At 37.5% G+C, this 15,057-nt stretch overlaps 1 protein-coding gene across 2 annotated transcripts in view; it reads left to right on the top strand.

Annotated features, from left to right (window-relative positions):
- Positions 1-15,057, top strand: part of LOC149797745 (glutamate receptor 3-like) — an 86,154-nt gene that overhangs the window by 57,822 nt on the left and 13,275 nt on the right. For both annotated transcript variants that reach the window (XM_089962689.1, XM_089962688.1), the window contains exons 7-9: positions 3,564-3,668; positions 5,976-6,107; positions 11,888-12,091. In XM_089962689.1, the coding sequence (XP_089818815.1) occupies positions 3,564-3,668; positions 5,976-6,107; positions 11,888-12,091 (441 nt within the window). The remainder of the gene's footprint in view (positions 1-3,563; positions 3,669-5,975; positions 6,108-11,887; positions 12,092-15,057) is intronic.

Genomic DNA, 15,057 nt, shown 5'->3' with positions numbered 1-15,057 from the left:
TCATTCAAATAATGATGACTACTTCAATATGCCAATCTGGATAGTGATTTAATTAAAACAATGATTTTTTTCACCATCTGAAACTGGAATATATTTTCTATATTATTCATTTAATATTAATAATGGACGTAACTCGTTATCCCAAACAAATAAATAATACGCAGTAATATATGTTTCATAGTTACACGTTCCCAACGATGTTTTAAAGGATGTATAAAAAAACAAGTACACACCACAAAGACATGTAGTATCTTTATTATTATTATATATATATATATATATATATATATATATATATATATATATATATATATATATATATATATATATATATATATATATATATACGTACATACATACATGCATTTCAGTTGTGGATGCTATCCACGCGAATATAGCTTTGAGAACGGAATATTACTACCTCCAGCCATACAAAAGTAAACGTTACCCAAACAACCAATGTAAAGAGTTATTCCTATCTCAAATTAGCTAAAAATATCGAAACAATTCCCTGTATTAAGAAATTATGGAAGGTCAATTTGACGAAACGAATCCACGCCGTCATCAAGTTTCGTAAATACTGTACATGATGAGATATTTTCATAGAAATTCGCTAATTACTTGGGTTGCAAAATAATCTTCGCAATCGACTCCCCATATTCAGCAAATAATACAATCTATAAAAAAAAGTCGTAAACTGAGACGCAAATACAACTATCACATACCCTAAGTTTATTACGCTACCCACGCCTCCAAAAATCACACGCCCCAAGTGATTACAAACGTCAAATTAATCATCATGAATCACAATTGAATGCTCCCTTAGAATCTCGATTCGCAGTTTCCTATACAATTGCAACACTGATTCAAAATCAATGGATCTAATCCACTCTTCATCGTACGAACAAACATAATCACTCATCGCCTACAAATGAAATACATATAAACGATTAACCTACATAAAGTTCATCAAACATGGTATTGCATTGCATGAGTTAATTATGCTGAATATTCTTGTATATTTATGCAGTTTACAAGTCTATTCAAACATATCAGGATCTTCGCAACCGATTACATATACTAATAGTAATTCCGATGTCGTAATACTTGATCGACCAATTTCCCATACTAAAACTAAAGCGGAATGACAGCTTATACCTGCTGCTAGAAAGGCTAACCCTCGAATACCACCAGTGAAGCCAACAGGCCACCAACAACTTGTCAAACACCCGGACACCTGCTTGACCACCACGAAAATACTGCAGATAGAGCGATGCCGATTCTCATTGACTTCCTAACATTTTGCTGCATTAATCGTTGCGCAGTGGTAAGCCCCTAATGGTGATGAGCCCCCGACATCACATTCTTACTACCACCTTCAAATCGCCCCTACACGACGACAAAAGAAACCTGGTCGGTTACGCTGTTACTTACATTTATAGACTCGAGCTGTTATGACCGCTGAGAAGCATCCTCGGGAAAAGTCCACCAGCATCCAACAGTCCTGATGTTACTCCAGAATTGGTTCCATTTAAAAATCCATGGCATTATTTCGAACCTACTCTCTAAAAGCACACACACAGTTCTAATTTATATCGATCTTAATCGATGCAACAAACAAAGGACTTCTAACCAATTAATCTGGAAGTAAATATCCAACATGATTAACCCAAACAATTTACCAAAAAAAGACATATTCCTTGACATACGAATATTATTCAGAATCGTAATTATAAAATGCATAACAACCGTAGAGTACGTAACTATTTGAGATATTCGGATAGCTTGACTATTTTAAACCAATTTGACATCGACGCCCGTAACCCAACCATTCAACAACCACATGAATCCAGTTGTTGGACACCCTTTTGCTTAGTGAGAAATAAGGAAGGAAAGTTTGAGGTGGGGGTTGGTGGCTCTTCTAGAAGGTTCTTTTTAATCACTCAATCCTAAGAAATTATAAATTAATAAATCCCAAATTGGACGGAATTCATTACAAGATCAATATTTAGCGTGACAGGATATGAGAGTTCAATCTAATCTTTTCTCACTGAAAATACCATCCAACTGACCGCGTGTCTGATCGAGATTTTAAAAAATAGCGTTTCTGACTCACCCACTTTAAGGCAATCTCTAGTGTCATTCATACATAACTATAATTTGTTCTACCGCCAGATTATCTCCGACCGGTAACATCATCGTCTCACATTTTAAGGGAAATTACAACAAAATATATCTTCTTTCATGCGAAAAATGTTGTGTATCACGAAGCAAACATTCAAGGAAGTGGTATGGTTCATAGAGGACGTCTCGTCTTTCCAATTTTCATGTGGGATAGCCTGAATAAGTTTTTTAAAAAATAGCATAATCAAACAAAACCCAAAATATCAAAACCTGTCCAAAATCCCACCATTGTTACTAGAAATTTTCATTTCATACGTAAGGACCTTTATTCGCATATTAACTCCTTTGCTCTGCTTGTGACGTTTCAGCTGCACATCTCTACTTTATCCAGTTGTCAATGGTTGCAACGAACACGTACGCATGTATGTTCCTCAGGTTGCTTCTTGTTTTTGTATACCGCCCACTTTGGGAACCACTGGTGTACACGTATCTGATACTGAAAATATATTGACGCTCCAAATTCCAACATAGAAGAACATAGAACGAAGCAAAATAAATCAGAAACAAGCACAGTCGAATATAAGTTCATACAGTTATATTCATTTTATGAGCTGCTAGATTATTTTCCTAAATGTAAATAGAGGAGATGGAAGGAGAGAGCCAGACACAATGAGCGAACGTTTATTCTTACACCTGATTGTCACTTAGAGAGTATCGATGTGGCAGCATGCAATTTGTCATGCATAAATTCCTAGCTAATCAAGCATTTCTGAAGACTCATAAAGGTCCAATCAAGAACATTTAGCTGTTCATGACAACGTACTTAACGGTTGATGACAAAGTTAACTACCTACCGGCACAGGTGTGAGCAGCATGTCCGCCGAATTTACCTTAATCGAAACCCTTTAACAATTTTGTATATTTTGGTAATTCATTTTTTGTACTTAATTAAAGTATCTAAATATTTTTTACACAATTTTTCTACTTTTTCCCTCCTAATGATGACAAAAGTCTACGAAATGTTAATATTAACCTAGATACTTCCATTCACAGTTCCATTGTTTATATATTTTTTTTAAAAAACCTCTATCATGCAGGCCACCGATAATCTTCCCGGATGAGTCGAGATAATCTACTTGTTATTGATTCCATAATTACTTATGGCATTCTCCTTTAAAAATATTGTTTTAAAATATTGTGTCCATTTTCCCTGTAATATAAGTGTAAGAAATGTAAATGACACATACAGGAATATTAGAGCAAGAAAATACAGCCTCCGTAGACATTTCTCACAGAATAATTACGTCTTTGTGCATTAGTGTTCGATATTAGAAACCCAAATTCAGTATTTCGTTAAAATCTCTGAACATATACCTGGATTTTTAATCATTAATAAAGGCTGAATGTTAAGCAAATGATTGTACATGTGTTTTCTTCAGGTTCGGAAAAAAGGTTTGACTGGTGATATACAGTTTGACGGGCACGGTCGAAGGACGAATTACACGATCCTTATATCGGAAATTTCTGGTTATGACAATTTACAGGTAAGTTAATGATACGAAATGGATTAGGAAACCTTACTAATATAAACTGATGTAACTAGATAATAGCTGCGAGAAACGTACAAATAGTTGCCCGTCGTTAGTCTCCTGTTACATATTGATCTTATTTAGATTTTTAGGAAAGCTTGACTATTGTATATATTATGTACACACCGTCTGCAACATGTCGAGTCTTGAAATAAGAAACGATTACACGTAAGTTAATAATCCGATTTTCACAGTTTCTGACCTTTGATGCTACCTGTATAATTTTCTGCATAAACCTACGTTCTATATATATATATATATATATATATATATATATATATATATATATATATATATATATATATATATATATATATATATATATATGCCTTTGAAAAGGAACATTTACCGGTGTGTAAGAATATTCCTATAATTTATTGTATAATTCTCTAGTAAGACCTAAGTAAGGATTCGAAAAGAATACTGCATAACACTAGTGGGTCATGCATGAGGCAATATCACGTTAAGCGTAGATGATCACGCAGACAGCCTGATACCGCACGTTAAGCGTAGATGATCACGCAGACAGCCTGATACCGCACGTTAAGCGTAGATGATCACGCAGACAGCCTGATACCGCACTGAAATGAAATAGTGCCTGCATATGTAAAGTGTCAAAGCAACAAAAAAAAATGTCAGAACCTCAATCAGAGAAGAGGTGACTACAGCCTTAAGACAAAAGTCCAGATTAAAATTAATCAATATCATACACATTTCCCAATTAAACGGACTGTAGCATCGCCTCTAGATGAATATTTTAATACAAATATCATGATTCAAACTTACCCTTAAAATTTAGAAATTGTATTGTTCTGTTGAAAGCCCCAATGATGCCGCTTGTCATAAATTTCTAATTCTTCCAGTCAAACTAAAGTTTGGATGGAAGAAAACTATTTGTTAAAAAAGGCTATCTGACATAAACCGTTCTTTGAAATAAAACGACGTTCAAATATTCAGTTTAGAATTAGGAGGTGCCACCCATTATTCAGTCATCGAAGTCACTCGTAATTCCATTCTGTTTCTAGAGAGTGCTCCAAAAGTATTGTCATAATACATTAGACGAACTCCGTTAGTGACTAATTTAATAACAACATTCGTACGTGGCATATACATTGATTAGAGAGGGAACGAAGAGAGGCAAGACAGCTTTCTAAAGCAGATCTGAGAAGAAACAAACATGCATGAGCTAAACGTAATACTGGGGTTAATACTGGTAATCAGCTGATGCGTTCCAGTGCTGTGAAGGGTTAATACTGGTGATCAGCTGATGCGTTCCAATGCTGTGAAGGGTTAATACTGGTAATCAGCTGATGCGTTCCAGTGCTGTGAAGGGTTAATACTGGTAATCAGCTGATGCGTTCCAATGCTGTGAAGGGTTGATACTGGTAATCAGCTGATGCGTTCCAATGCTGTGAAGGGTTAATACTGGTAATCAGCTGATGCGTTCCAATGCTGTGAAGGGTTGATACTGGTAATCAGCTGATGCGTTCCAATGCTGTGAAGGGTTAATACTGGTAATCAGCTGATGCGTTCCAATGCTGCAAAAGGCTAATACTGGTAATCAGCTGATGCGTTCGAATGCTGCGAAGGGTTAATTCTGGTAATCAGCTGATGCGTTCGAATGCTGTGAAGGGTTAATACTGGTAATCAGCTGATGTGTTCGAATGCTGTGAAGGGCAAACTGGGACTGAAGACAATCCGTGATAGAGTGGAACTGGCTTCGTATGTTTACAAAGGTGACGTAAAAAATCTTGTGTTACAACTTCCGACTGGAATCGGTTGACCCACGGACGTAGCTGATCAAAATCGTTATGATTCGTACACATTTGAAAAATGACGTTGTTTCTCAGTTCGAGGGAGAAATTGTATGGCTTGCCATGTGACGAAACGTCCATAGTTTCCTGGTTTTATTGGAACCCAACGACGTTTAGGACATTTCAAGATTCAGTATTATGCAGATGGTATGGCATATACGCCATTTTGCGCGTAGTGGCAATATTGGGTCTTTAAATTTTTGTATCGAGGGGTTGGGGCACCATAATTTATTTTCATACTTTTTCTATTTTAAAAATGATACACTGTAGTTTATGGGAAAGAGCTTTTACAAAAAAAACTGATGAAGTTTGCTCCAGTACCTGTGCTAATTATACTTCTCGCGCATGTCAAAGTGAAAACATATATAGGATATGAAAAATGTTATCGGTATTAGGTTATGGCTTTGACATTTTTTTAATTGTTTATGTCTCCTTTTTTTTTACTGAGATCGGCGTTTGGGATGCGGGTCATGGTTCCATCCTGATAAACAACATGGTGATATTCAACAGAAGTCACCTCTTCAACATGGCTCCACCATTCCCGTTGAAGGGGAGGAAGGCCAGAGTTGTCATGATTTTGGTCAGTATTTAATGTTTAACATTATAACGAAAAGACTGGTTAAACCAGTCACTATCGTGCCCTTGTTCCCTGAAGTTAAATGTTTTCGTCATAGACCATAAATAATTGGCAAACTAACCTTCGGCTGAACAGTAAAGTAAACTTATGTCGTGGTATGAAATAGCTAGATCGGTAGCCGAATGGGTCAATTTTTGGCCTCGTGGGGGCATTTTAAAGATTCATGCAGGTTGTTCATATCTGAATCCTGCCTAACAAGTATTATGAAACGAATACTGTTGAGTGTTGTATGCTAGTTAGATAATGCAAATATTTTATGTACATTTGCACATAAACCATATATGTACGTTCTAAATGTAACATAGAAAACAACACTCACTGATGTAAGTCCAAGTCCAAAGTTTGTGCACACTATTTACAGAAATGCAACAAATATCGGCATAATTGAATGTTAGCGTAGTTGATACACACAAGGAGCATACCTCAAAAATGTGAAAAAATATACAGGGATTTTTGGAACAAAGAGTGATGTTTTAAGTCTAGATTCACGCAACATTACGATGAAACTCATACATATTTTGAAACGCTGTCAATTTTGATTTTCTTCGTCATCAATATCCGAACGTTTCTGTATCTCAGATTGGAATCTGTACCAAATTGTAAAGACATGGCTTTAGTAATCTCTAACATCATCTAGTCAAACTTGCTCAGCTAAGTACCTTAATATGATTTTCAAGTTCCTTCGTCATCCCTAGCCAATACACCTCATTCCAAATATCAAATGTACAACTCGCAAAATATGTTTACCTGCATATTCCTTTCCTTTCAAGGATCTTTGTCACTTTAACCGGTGGTGACAGGAAGTCATCTATTCCGCATGCTAGAATTAGAATTAAATTTAGCCACTTTCATAATGATTTATATTCTAATTAATGTGTGCTTGTGGTGATATGGAAAAATACATACCATTATATATTTTACTTGCAAATACTATATTGAACAGCGTAATAAATTGGTTTAAAATCTAAATCGTCTCTATACACCAACGGCTACAATTAATGTGTTGTACCGATCATCTGATTTTACAGCGAACTTGAATGTTCGAATATTGACTTATTCCAAAGATATACTGAATACACGAAACGATTTACATATTGAATTATTCAAAATTGTATTTGTCTACTCAATTAAATACTGTCAGTTTTAATACAGAAGACATGTTATTATTAATTCTTGCCACTATATTCATTTTGGTGTAGGTACAAGTGTCCTGTTTAAAGGTTTGTTTCAAACGCACGATATGTCACTTCATTATTGTTTATTTCAAAGGCAGTATTTCTTTACAAGTGTGATAATATATGTCGGCGTTGCGGTTGTGTAAGAACGAAATTCTCGGGATCAAAATTATTTTCTAATAGAACATGGTCACAATATTGGGTATTTGGGAATGGCATTTACTTAAAATCATAATTATGCAAAATGAATCAATCAGATCAATCAATTCTCTCTGCGCCGTCTGGTGCTTGAGGCGACAGCAAGGGAGCACCATTTTGGTCTGTCGGCTGCTGTTATGGGGGCGGTCTGCAGGGTGAGGCCTCTGGTCTTGAGTTCTCGCTCCACGGTTCGGCGCCAGGTCTCTTTGGGTCTGCCACGGTTCCTATTCCCCTGTGGAGTCCATCTCAGTGCCACCCTTGGTAGTGAGTCGGGGGTATTCTGCAGACGCTTGCGCCCGCTCTGTGCCGGAGTTCCTCGTTCGAAATCATGTTTGGCCAGAGAATCCTCATGATCCGTCGCAGGCACTTGGTCTGGAAGACTTCCAGCTTGCATTCTATGTTAGCAGTGGTCTTTGAACACTCTGACCCGTACAAAAGGACGCTCAGTACGTTGCTCGTAAAAATACGGATCTTCGTGTGGGCGCTGAGGTTTGTTGTCCTCCAGATGGGCATCAGCATTGCGAAGGCCTGGTTGGCCTTGCTGATTCTAGTGGTGACTTCCCTTGTGCAATCTCCATCCGTGGCGACCTTTCTGCCCAGGTACGTGACTTCGTCTACTTCTTGCAGAGGATGGTCGCTGATGGTGATTGGGTCGCCCACTCTAGTGTTGTTCCTGAAGACTTGTGTCTTCCCTATGTTGACTCGAAGACCTATGGTGCTTGCTGTCTGTACCAACTGTTTTGTCTTCTGTTGGATATCCTGGTGTCTGCTTGCCAGCAACCCGACGTCGTCGGCATAATCCAGGTCATCCAGCATTGAGGTCAGCGTCCACTGTATTCCTTGCCTCCTGCCCTCTGTGGTGCGGCGCATGGTCCAGTCAATGGCCAGTGAGAAGAGGATCGGCGAGAGAATGCATCCTTGCTTCACTCCGGTTTCCACCTTGAATGGTTCAGTGAGTAGGTTGTTGTGGATGACTCTGCACTCAAAATTCTCGTACAGGGACACGATGACGTTGACAAGTTTCTGGGGGGATGCCTTAGTGTCGTAGGATCTTCCACAGAGTGGCTCGGTGCAGCATGTCGAAGGTCTTCTCAAAGTCCACAAAGACCGCATAAAGGGATCCATTCCACTCAGGGGACTGCTCAAGGATCTGTCTCAGAGCGAAGATGTGGTCGATGCAGGATTTGCCCTTCCTAAAGCCTGCCTGTTCCTGGCGTAGGATGCCGTCCACGGCTGTTGTGATGCGTTAGAGAATGATGCGACTGAAAATCTTACTGGAGATGGATAGTAAGATTCCTCGCCAGTTGTTGCAGTTCCCCAGATCTCCTTTCTTGGGAAGTTTGACGATGATTCCTGTTTTCCAGTCATTCGGTGCTTCTTCAATATCCCAGATCTTTTGGAGACTCTGGCAAAGAAACTGCGGTGTCTTTGTGTCTTCTGCCTTCAGCATCTCGGGACATACTCCATCATCGCCAGGTGCCTTCCCATTATTCAGCTTGTGGATGGCCTGCTTGACCTCCTCAATAGTGATGTCGTCGCAGTTGATGTCAAGGTCCTTCTCTGCTTCAGGAATGTCAGCGAGTGCTGGTGGGTCTGGGCTATTCAGTATGGACTCAAAGTGCTGCTTCCATCTCTTCGGCTTCTCCTCCTCCACTGTGACATGAGTTCCATCTTCATCTCTCACTGGAAGGTCGTGGTGCTGGCCGTAGTCGCCCTTCAGCTTCTTGGTGTTCTGGTACACCGTCTTCATGTCTTTCTGCTCTGCTGCTGCCTCCGCCTCCTTTGCCAGTCTCTGTGTATTCTCTTCTATCTCTCCTTGCTGATTTCTTCACCTCCTTGTCTTTTCCTCTATACTCCATCGAAATTCCCTCTTTCAGTCTTGGTGACTTGGAGTCCAAAAGTCTCTTCTTAATCTGTCTTCTCTCGTCTATGCGAGTCCACTCTGTCTTCTTACTATTCCTATAACCTAAAACTACTTCTCCTGCTTCCTTCATTACTCTGACGAAATTGTCTATGGTCAGCGCTGTCTCATCGTCTAGAACACTAAACCTATTCCTTAGGGCCAGCCTAAACTCTTCCTTCACTTTTGGATCTTTCCGCTTGGCCACATCGAAGCGCTGATTCCTGGAGACCCCTATCTTAACTTTCCTAAGCTTGAAAGTCACCGTGGCCACCAGAAGACTATGGTCGCTGACGATGTCAGCGTGCCGCATCACTCGCACGTGTTTGCATCGGCCGTTGATGATGATGTGGTCGATCTGGTTCTGAGTTCTGCCGTCTGGTGACGTCCATGTGAGGTTGTGGATGTCCTTGTGCTCAAACAGGGTCCCTCTTATGACCAAATCATTCTCTTCACAAACGTTGACCAGTCTTTCCCTGTTGTCGGTCACCACACCTACTCCATGGCGCCCCATGGTCCTCTCTCTGTCTTTATTGTCGCAGCCGACCCTAGCGTTGAAGTCGCCAAGTAGCAGCAGCACGTTATGTCGAGGGACGTCCTGTAAAACGGCTTGAAGAGCGTCGTAGAAGGTGTCTTTGTCCTCTTCTTCCGCGTCGTCTGTTGGTGCATAGGCCACAACAACAGACAGCTTGGCGTACTTGGAGTTCATCCTGACGTACAGCAGGCGCTCGTTCACTGGCTTCCACTGTAGAACGGTATTGGTCTTGTTCTTGCTGATAATGATGGCGACCCCCTCCCGGTGGTCATTGTCCTTCCTTCCGGACCAGATGATGACTTCTCCGGAGTTCAACTTCTGCTTGCCGACACCAGTCCGTCGTGCTTCTGTTACACCCATGAGAATTATGCAAAAGGGAAATATCAAATCTATGCGAACAGATATTGAAAACACTTTTCAAAACCTTTAGCACCTTCATTCAAAAGTAACTGGTTTTTTCTTATTCCAAAGTTTGATTAGCAAGAATTAGATTGTTGTATGGTATATACTCAGCATCTAACAAGTGTCCCCAGATCTTTCAATCATTCCGGTTTTTTTTTTAAATGGATGACATGACTGGGTTTCCTTGTATGCTTTGAAATCTATGTCACCCCTGTCTTTATTTTGTTTAGTCTTTTACAGCTGAGAGAACTAAAATATTGTCCTTAGGTTGTCTGGTTATCGGTTCGTTTCTTTATTTTGCACAAAATAAGAGAAATTACAAACACTGAAACATGTAGTAAAACGTAGTGACTGCTTATCATCTCATCTGGTAAAACATGGTAATAACCCATCAAGGAGCAGTTGTAAATTAATAGCTTCATAAGGCACTGGGATGTGTCTCAGTGGGATGAAACAACCCAGGCTTCCATGTGCACGCGAAATATTGTACAAATGAATATAATCTCATTTAACTTTAAGCTTTCAAGCGTGATCGCGTGGATGTTTTTCCCAGCTGATCTTTACAAGTCCTGCTCAACAGTCTAGTTTTATCTCCAACTTATATCGATCGATGATTATTTTGACACTTTTTAAAGCTAAACTGCCGCTGAAGTGACGTTAATTCTATTTCAGTATCTCCGTTATTTGTACCTCTTTCTCACAAATTTCTCTCTCATATTTACATCAGTTCAGACTTGTTTATGGTGTGATTGGTTTTATTTATTATTGTTTAACGCCATTGTCCAGTACACGGAAAGGTGTACATAGTGTCCACTATATTTGGTAGAAGAAGAACCAAGGAAAGCAGTGGAAACAAACACCAACCCACGGGAAGCTACTGCGGGCTTTCTCACATGCTCACTTTGGTCGAGCCAAGTCTCAAACTCAGACAGAAGAAGTGAGATGCATGAGTGATCAGTAAAGGCGGGTGCCTTAGACACTCGGCCACCCGGGGTGTCTTAGACACTCGGTCACCCGGGGTGTCTTAGACACTCGGTCACCCGGGGTGCCTTAGACACTCGGCCACCCGAAGCGCCGATTATGGTATGAAGGAAGCCAGGCCGTAATCACAATACATATATCTTCTTTATGACAATCTTCTGAATCAACCAATGTAAAAATATAAAACATACCGATATTTGTAAAAATCTGTCACAGATATCACACGTTCAATCTTGCTTTCATGTTATCCTGAGGTGGATTAAAATATTTGTGACCAAATTAGGCATAATTTTTTCATAGTACTCAAACAGATGATCGTTTCCTGCAAAGTATTTTTTTATTCATGTTGCTTCTATGCAGTAATTAGGTTATAAATAATTGTATCACAATAATTAATGTAATACATTAAGATCAACTTTCGCTATTAGCTAAGAAAACTATAGTATCCTTAGCAAATCTTACAGTAATCCTAGTAAACATATGTTTTATTGGTGCACTTGCTTTATTTCGAATATTATTCGTACATTTCAAGGAGAAACCTTTCACGATGTTCAAGCGGGCCGACAAAGTGAAAATGGAGAATGACACATACGAGGGGTTCGCTGTTGACCTGCTCCGCAAGGTTGCTGACATGTTAGATTTTGATTATGAGATATATCTGGTGCATGATGGGAAATTTGGCAGCAGACTGCCAAATGGTGAATGGAACGGCATTATGGGAGAGCTGCTTTCAGGGGTAATTTCTTTTTCTTTTGTTCCACAACAACATGAAAACTATTTCCGTATACATTTAGTACAGGGAGTAAAGACAATTTCATAAGTGAAGTTATATAATTGAAGCTTCACATTTTCGAAATTGAAAAGTCGATCAATTGATTTTAATTTAAACTATTCAGCTTGTGTTGTAACACGATAAACGAGGAAACATTAACGGACAAGACAATCGGAATTAAAGAAGAATGCATAAGTAACGTTAAAGGTTAAAAAGACACAAAAATGTTGCAATGCGATGTTTTCAATTGCAGACTTACTTGTTTTACGAGATTGAAACTGGAACTTCAAGTATTAATTAATGAAATAAAAACTACAACTTTAATATTTCAGAACTAATATTTAAAATAATTTAAACTCATTTTGTGTATGTGATCTTATAAAAGTTAAAATGTTCTTAGAAACAAGCCAATAATAATAATAATAATAATAATAATAATTAGGACTTTGTATAGCGCCTAATCTTTAGAAGTTCTAAGCGCTTTACAACATTAGACAACACATATAAGATATAAAAAACATATAATGATATGATTACAAAAACAAACACCATGAAATTAGAAAACTTAAAACAAAGGCCGAGAAGATTTAAGGTAGGAAACATTATTAGGTCTTTAAGTTTGTTCTTGCAGTCGAAATAAGTGTGTTTTGAGAGCCCTCTTGAATGGGAATGTAACCATAAATTTTGAACGCAACAAATGCATAATGAATTAAAAAGGTTGAATGAAACTTTGAAGTGCAGACAAGAACGTGAAATAGATGTTATCTGTACATCCACTCTACATGATATCATCTCCTCTGTATGTTGTCATTTAGAATCCCTACAGAATTCCTACAGAATCCCTCCAGAATGAATCCCTACAGAATGAACCCCTACAGAATCCCCTACAGAATCCCTACAGAATGAATCCCTACAGAATCTTTACTACAGAATCCCTACAGAATGAATCTCGACAGAATCCGTACAGAATCCTTACAGAATCAGAGAGCAATATGACAAAGTCAAATGTTTGGATAACGTTTTAAATTTATAAATTTATGTTTTGCTTTTTGGACAGTGTTATCCGGTGTAATTGTGTGGACTTTGATATTTGTTTTAGTATTTACTTAAATATTGTGAGTATTCGTGGATAATTTATGAGTATTCACTAATTTTGATTATTCACGGATAATTTATGGTTAATCACGGAAAGGTTTGGAATACTGACGGACAGAATATTGTTATTATAGTACCATTATTGTTCACTGTCGAGCAATGTTTGATCAAACTGAGGTTTCCTTCTGAGTTCCCGACAATTTTGTGTTTAATGGTTGAGAAATGTTTCGTATATAATCGAAAATTTAAACATTTCCTGCGTATATACCTGTTAATAAAGATGAATCGAAAACAACTGAGTTTTTGTTCCCACAAATTTAATTTGAAACTCGTTATCGTATCCCCTTTGGGGACAATTTTAAATTTAAGTAGGAAATTATGGACAACAGCGTTCTTATATGAACTTACTAAGCAACAGCTTTAAACGATGTGCGGTCAAATCGCGGACTTTGCAGTAATCTTCAATTTAAATACGTCATCAAATTGATTTTTGTATTAGCGGCAGCTGCAATCCCCTTTTTGTTACAATGCGATGATGAATAAACAAAATTAATTTTGTTTTCAGTAACATACACGCACATGCATATTGATATCCACTGGAGTTTAAAGCTTCTCTGAAACAGCTGAATATAGGATTTTATTTCTGAAACGTTAAGCTTGAAAAGTACACTTTGTAACGACAGAATGCATGATTTTTAATTTAGAATCTTATTTATTCTGCGTACTATATTTTCTCCTAATTGAAGAAGTGATCAAAACACAAAGTAGATTCCGTTTTCCTAAAAGTAATGAACCCATTGTAAGTAGTGGATGTATTTGCATCAGAATATGAGTGAGTTTGACTTGCTTTCCACTTACTGAACAAGATGTGGACCATTGTGAATATTTTAACAGTTCCAAAAGGTGCTCGATCAAGAGTTTGGTTATGGTGTTGGGCTTAAATGTATCCATTTCAATATCTCGTCTTCAAATATATTATCTTACTTATTACATAAACTTTATGTAAACTAAAACGTTGCATACATTCTTGATATCGATTAAATCTACACAAATAACATAACATTTGAAGAAAGGAAATTTAAACGTAAATTATCAAATGTGTTCGAACAGTCAGTGGGCCCTTGACACTCAGTGAAATGTATTTAGTTTCTTATCTCATTCCAGATGGATTCACCGTTTGGATACTATCTACCGAATAGGTTTAAATTCTAAGATTATATATGAACATCTCTGGTAAATTCATATTATTATATTTTCCCTACTGTTTTATATATAATGAACATTGTCTAGCTCACAACACTAGAACTAAACTTTAATAACTGTATTTATTATTTGCTGAAAACTGACAAAAATATCAGTACAAAAGTAATGTGCAATTTTTACACATACTTTCCTCCCTAGGGCCTTCTTTTGATCTATATTTGTATCATATTGATATAAGTATTCTCCATAATAGTATTTCTTATTTTCAAATCTGATATAAAGGTTTGCATTCTTAAAACTGTACAATAACTGTACAAATGAACATAATTCAACATTAATTCTGAAACAAAACGTCTATTACAGGAAACATTTGAATCACCATTTGAATATTGTCTGACGTATCTGAAGAGTTATCATTAAAAGAAACGTTTTTATTTGATAAATTCATATATTTAATCAATGGCATATATTTAATGGAATATGCAACCGTTTTTCTCTTTTTTACAATTGTACTATTATAATACTAATACTAATACTACTTCTGTTACTAGAACTATTTATATTATTAATACTAATAGCATTTATATTACTAATGCTAACACTACTTATATTACTAATACTAATACTATATC

This window comes from Sinohyriopsis cumingii, chromosome 6, assembly GCF_028554795.1.
Source record: "Sinohyriopsis cumingii isolate HCF-2022 chromosome 6, ASM2855479v2, whole genome shotgun sequence".
Lineage (NCBI taxonomy): Eukaryota > Metazoa > Mollusca > Bivalvia > Unionida > Unionidae > Sinohyriopsis > Sinohyriopsis cumingii.
Note: the sequence above shows the minus strand (reverse complement) of the source record. Positions and strands in the feature narration are given on the sequence as shown.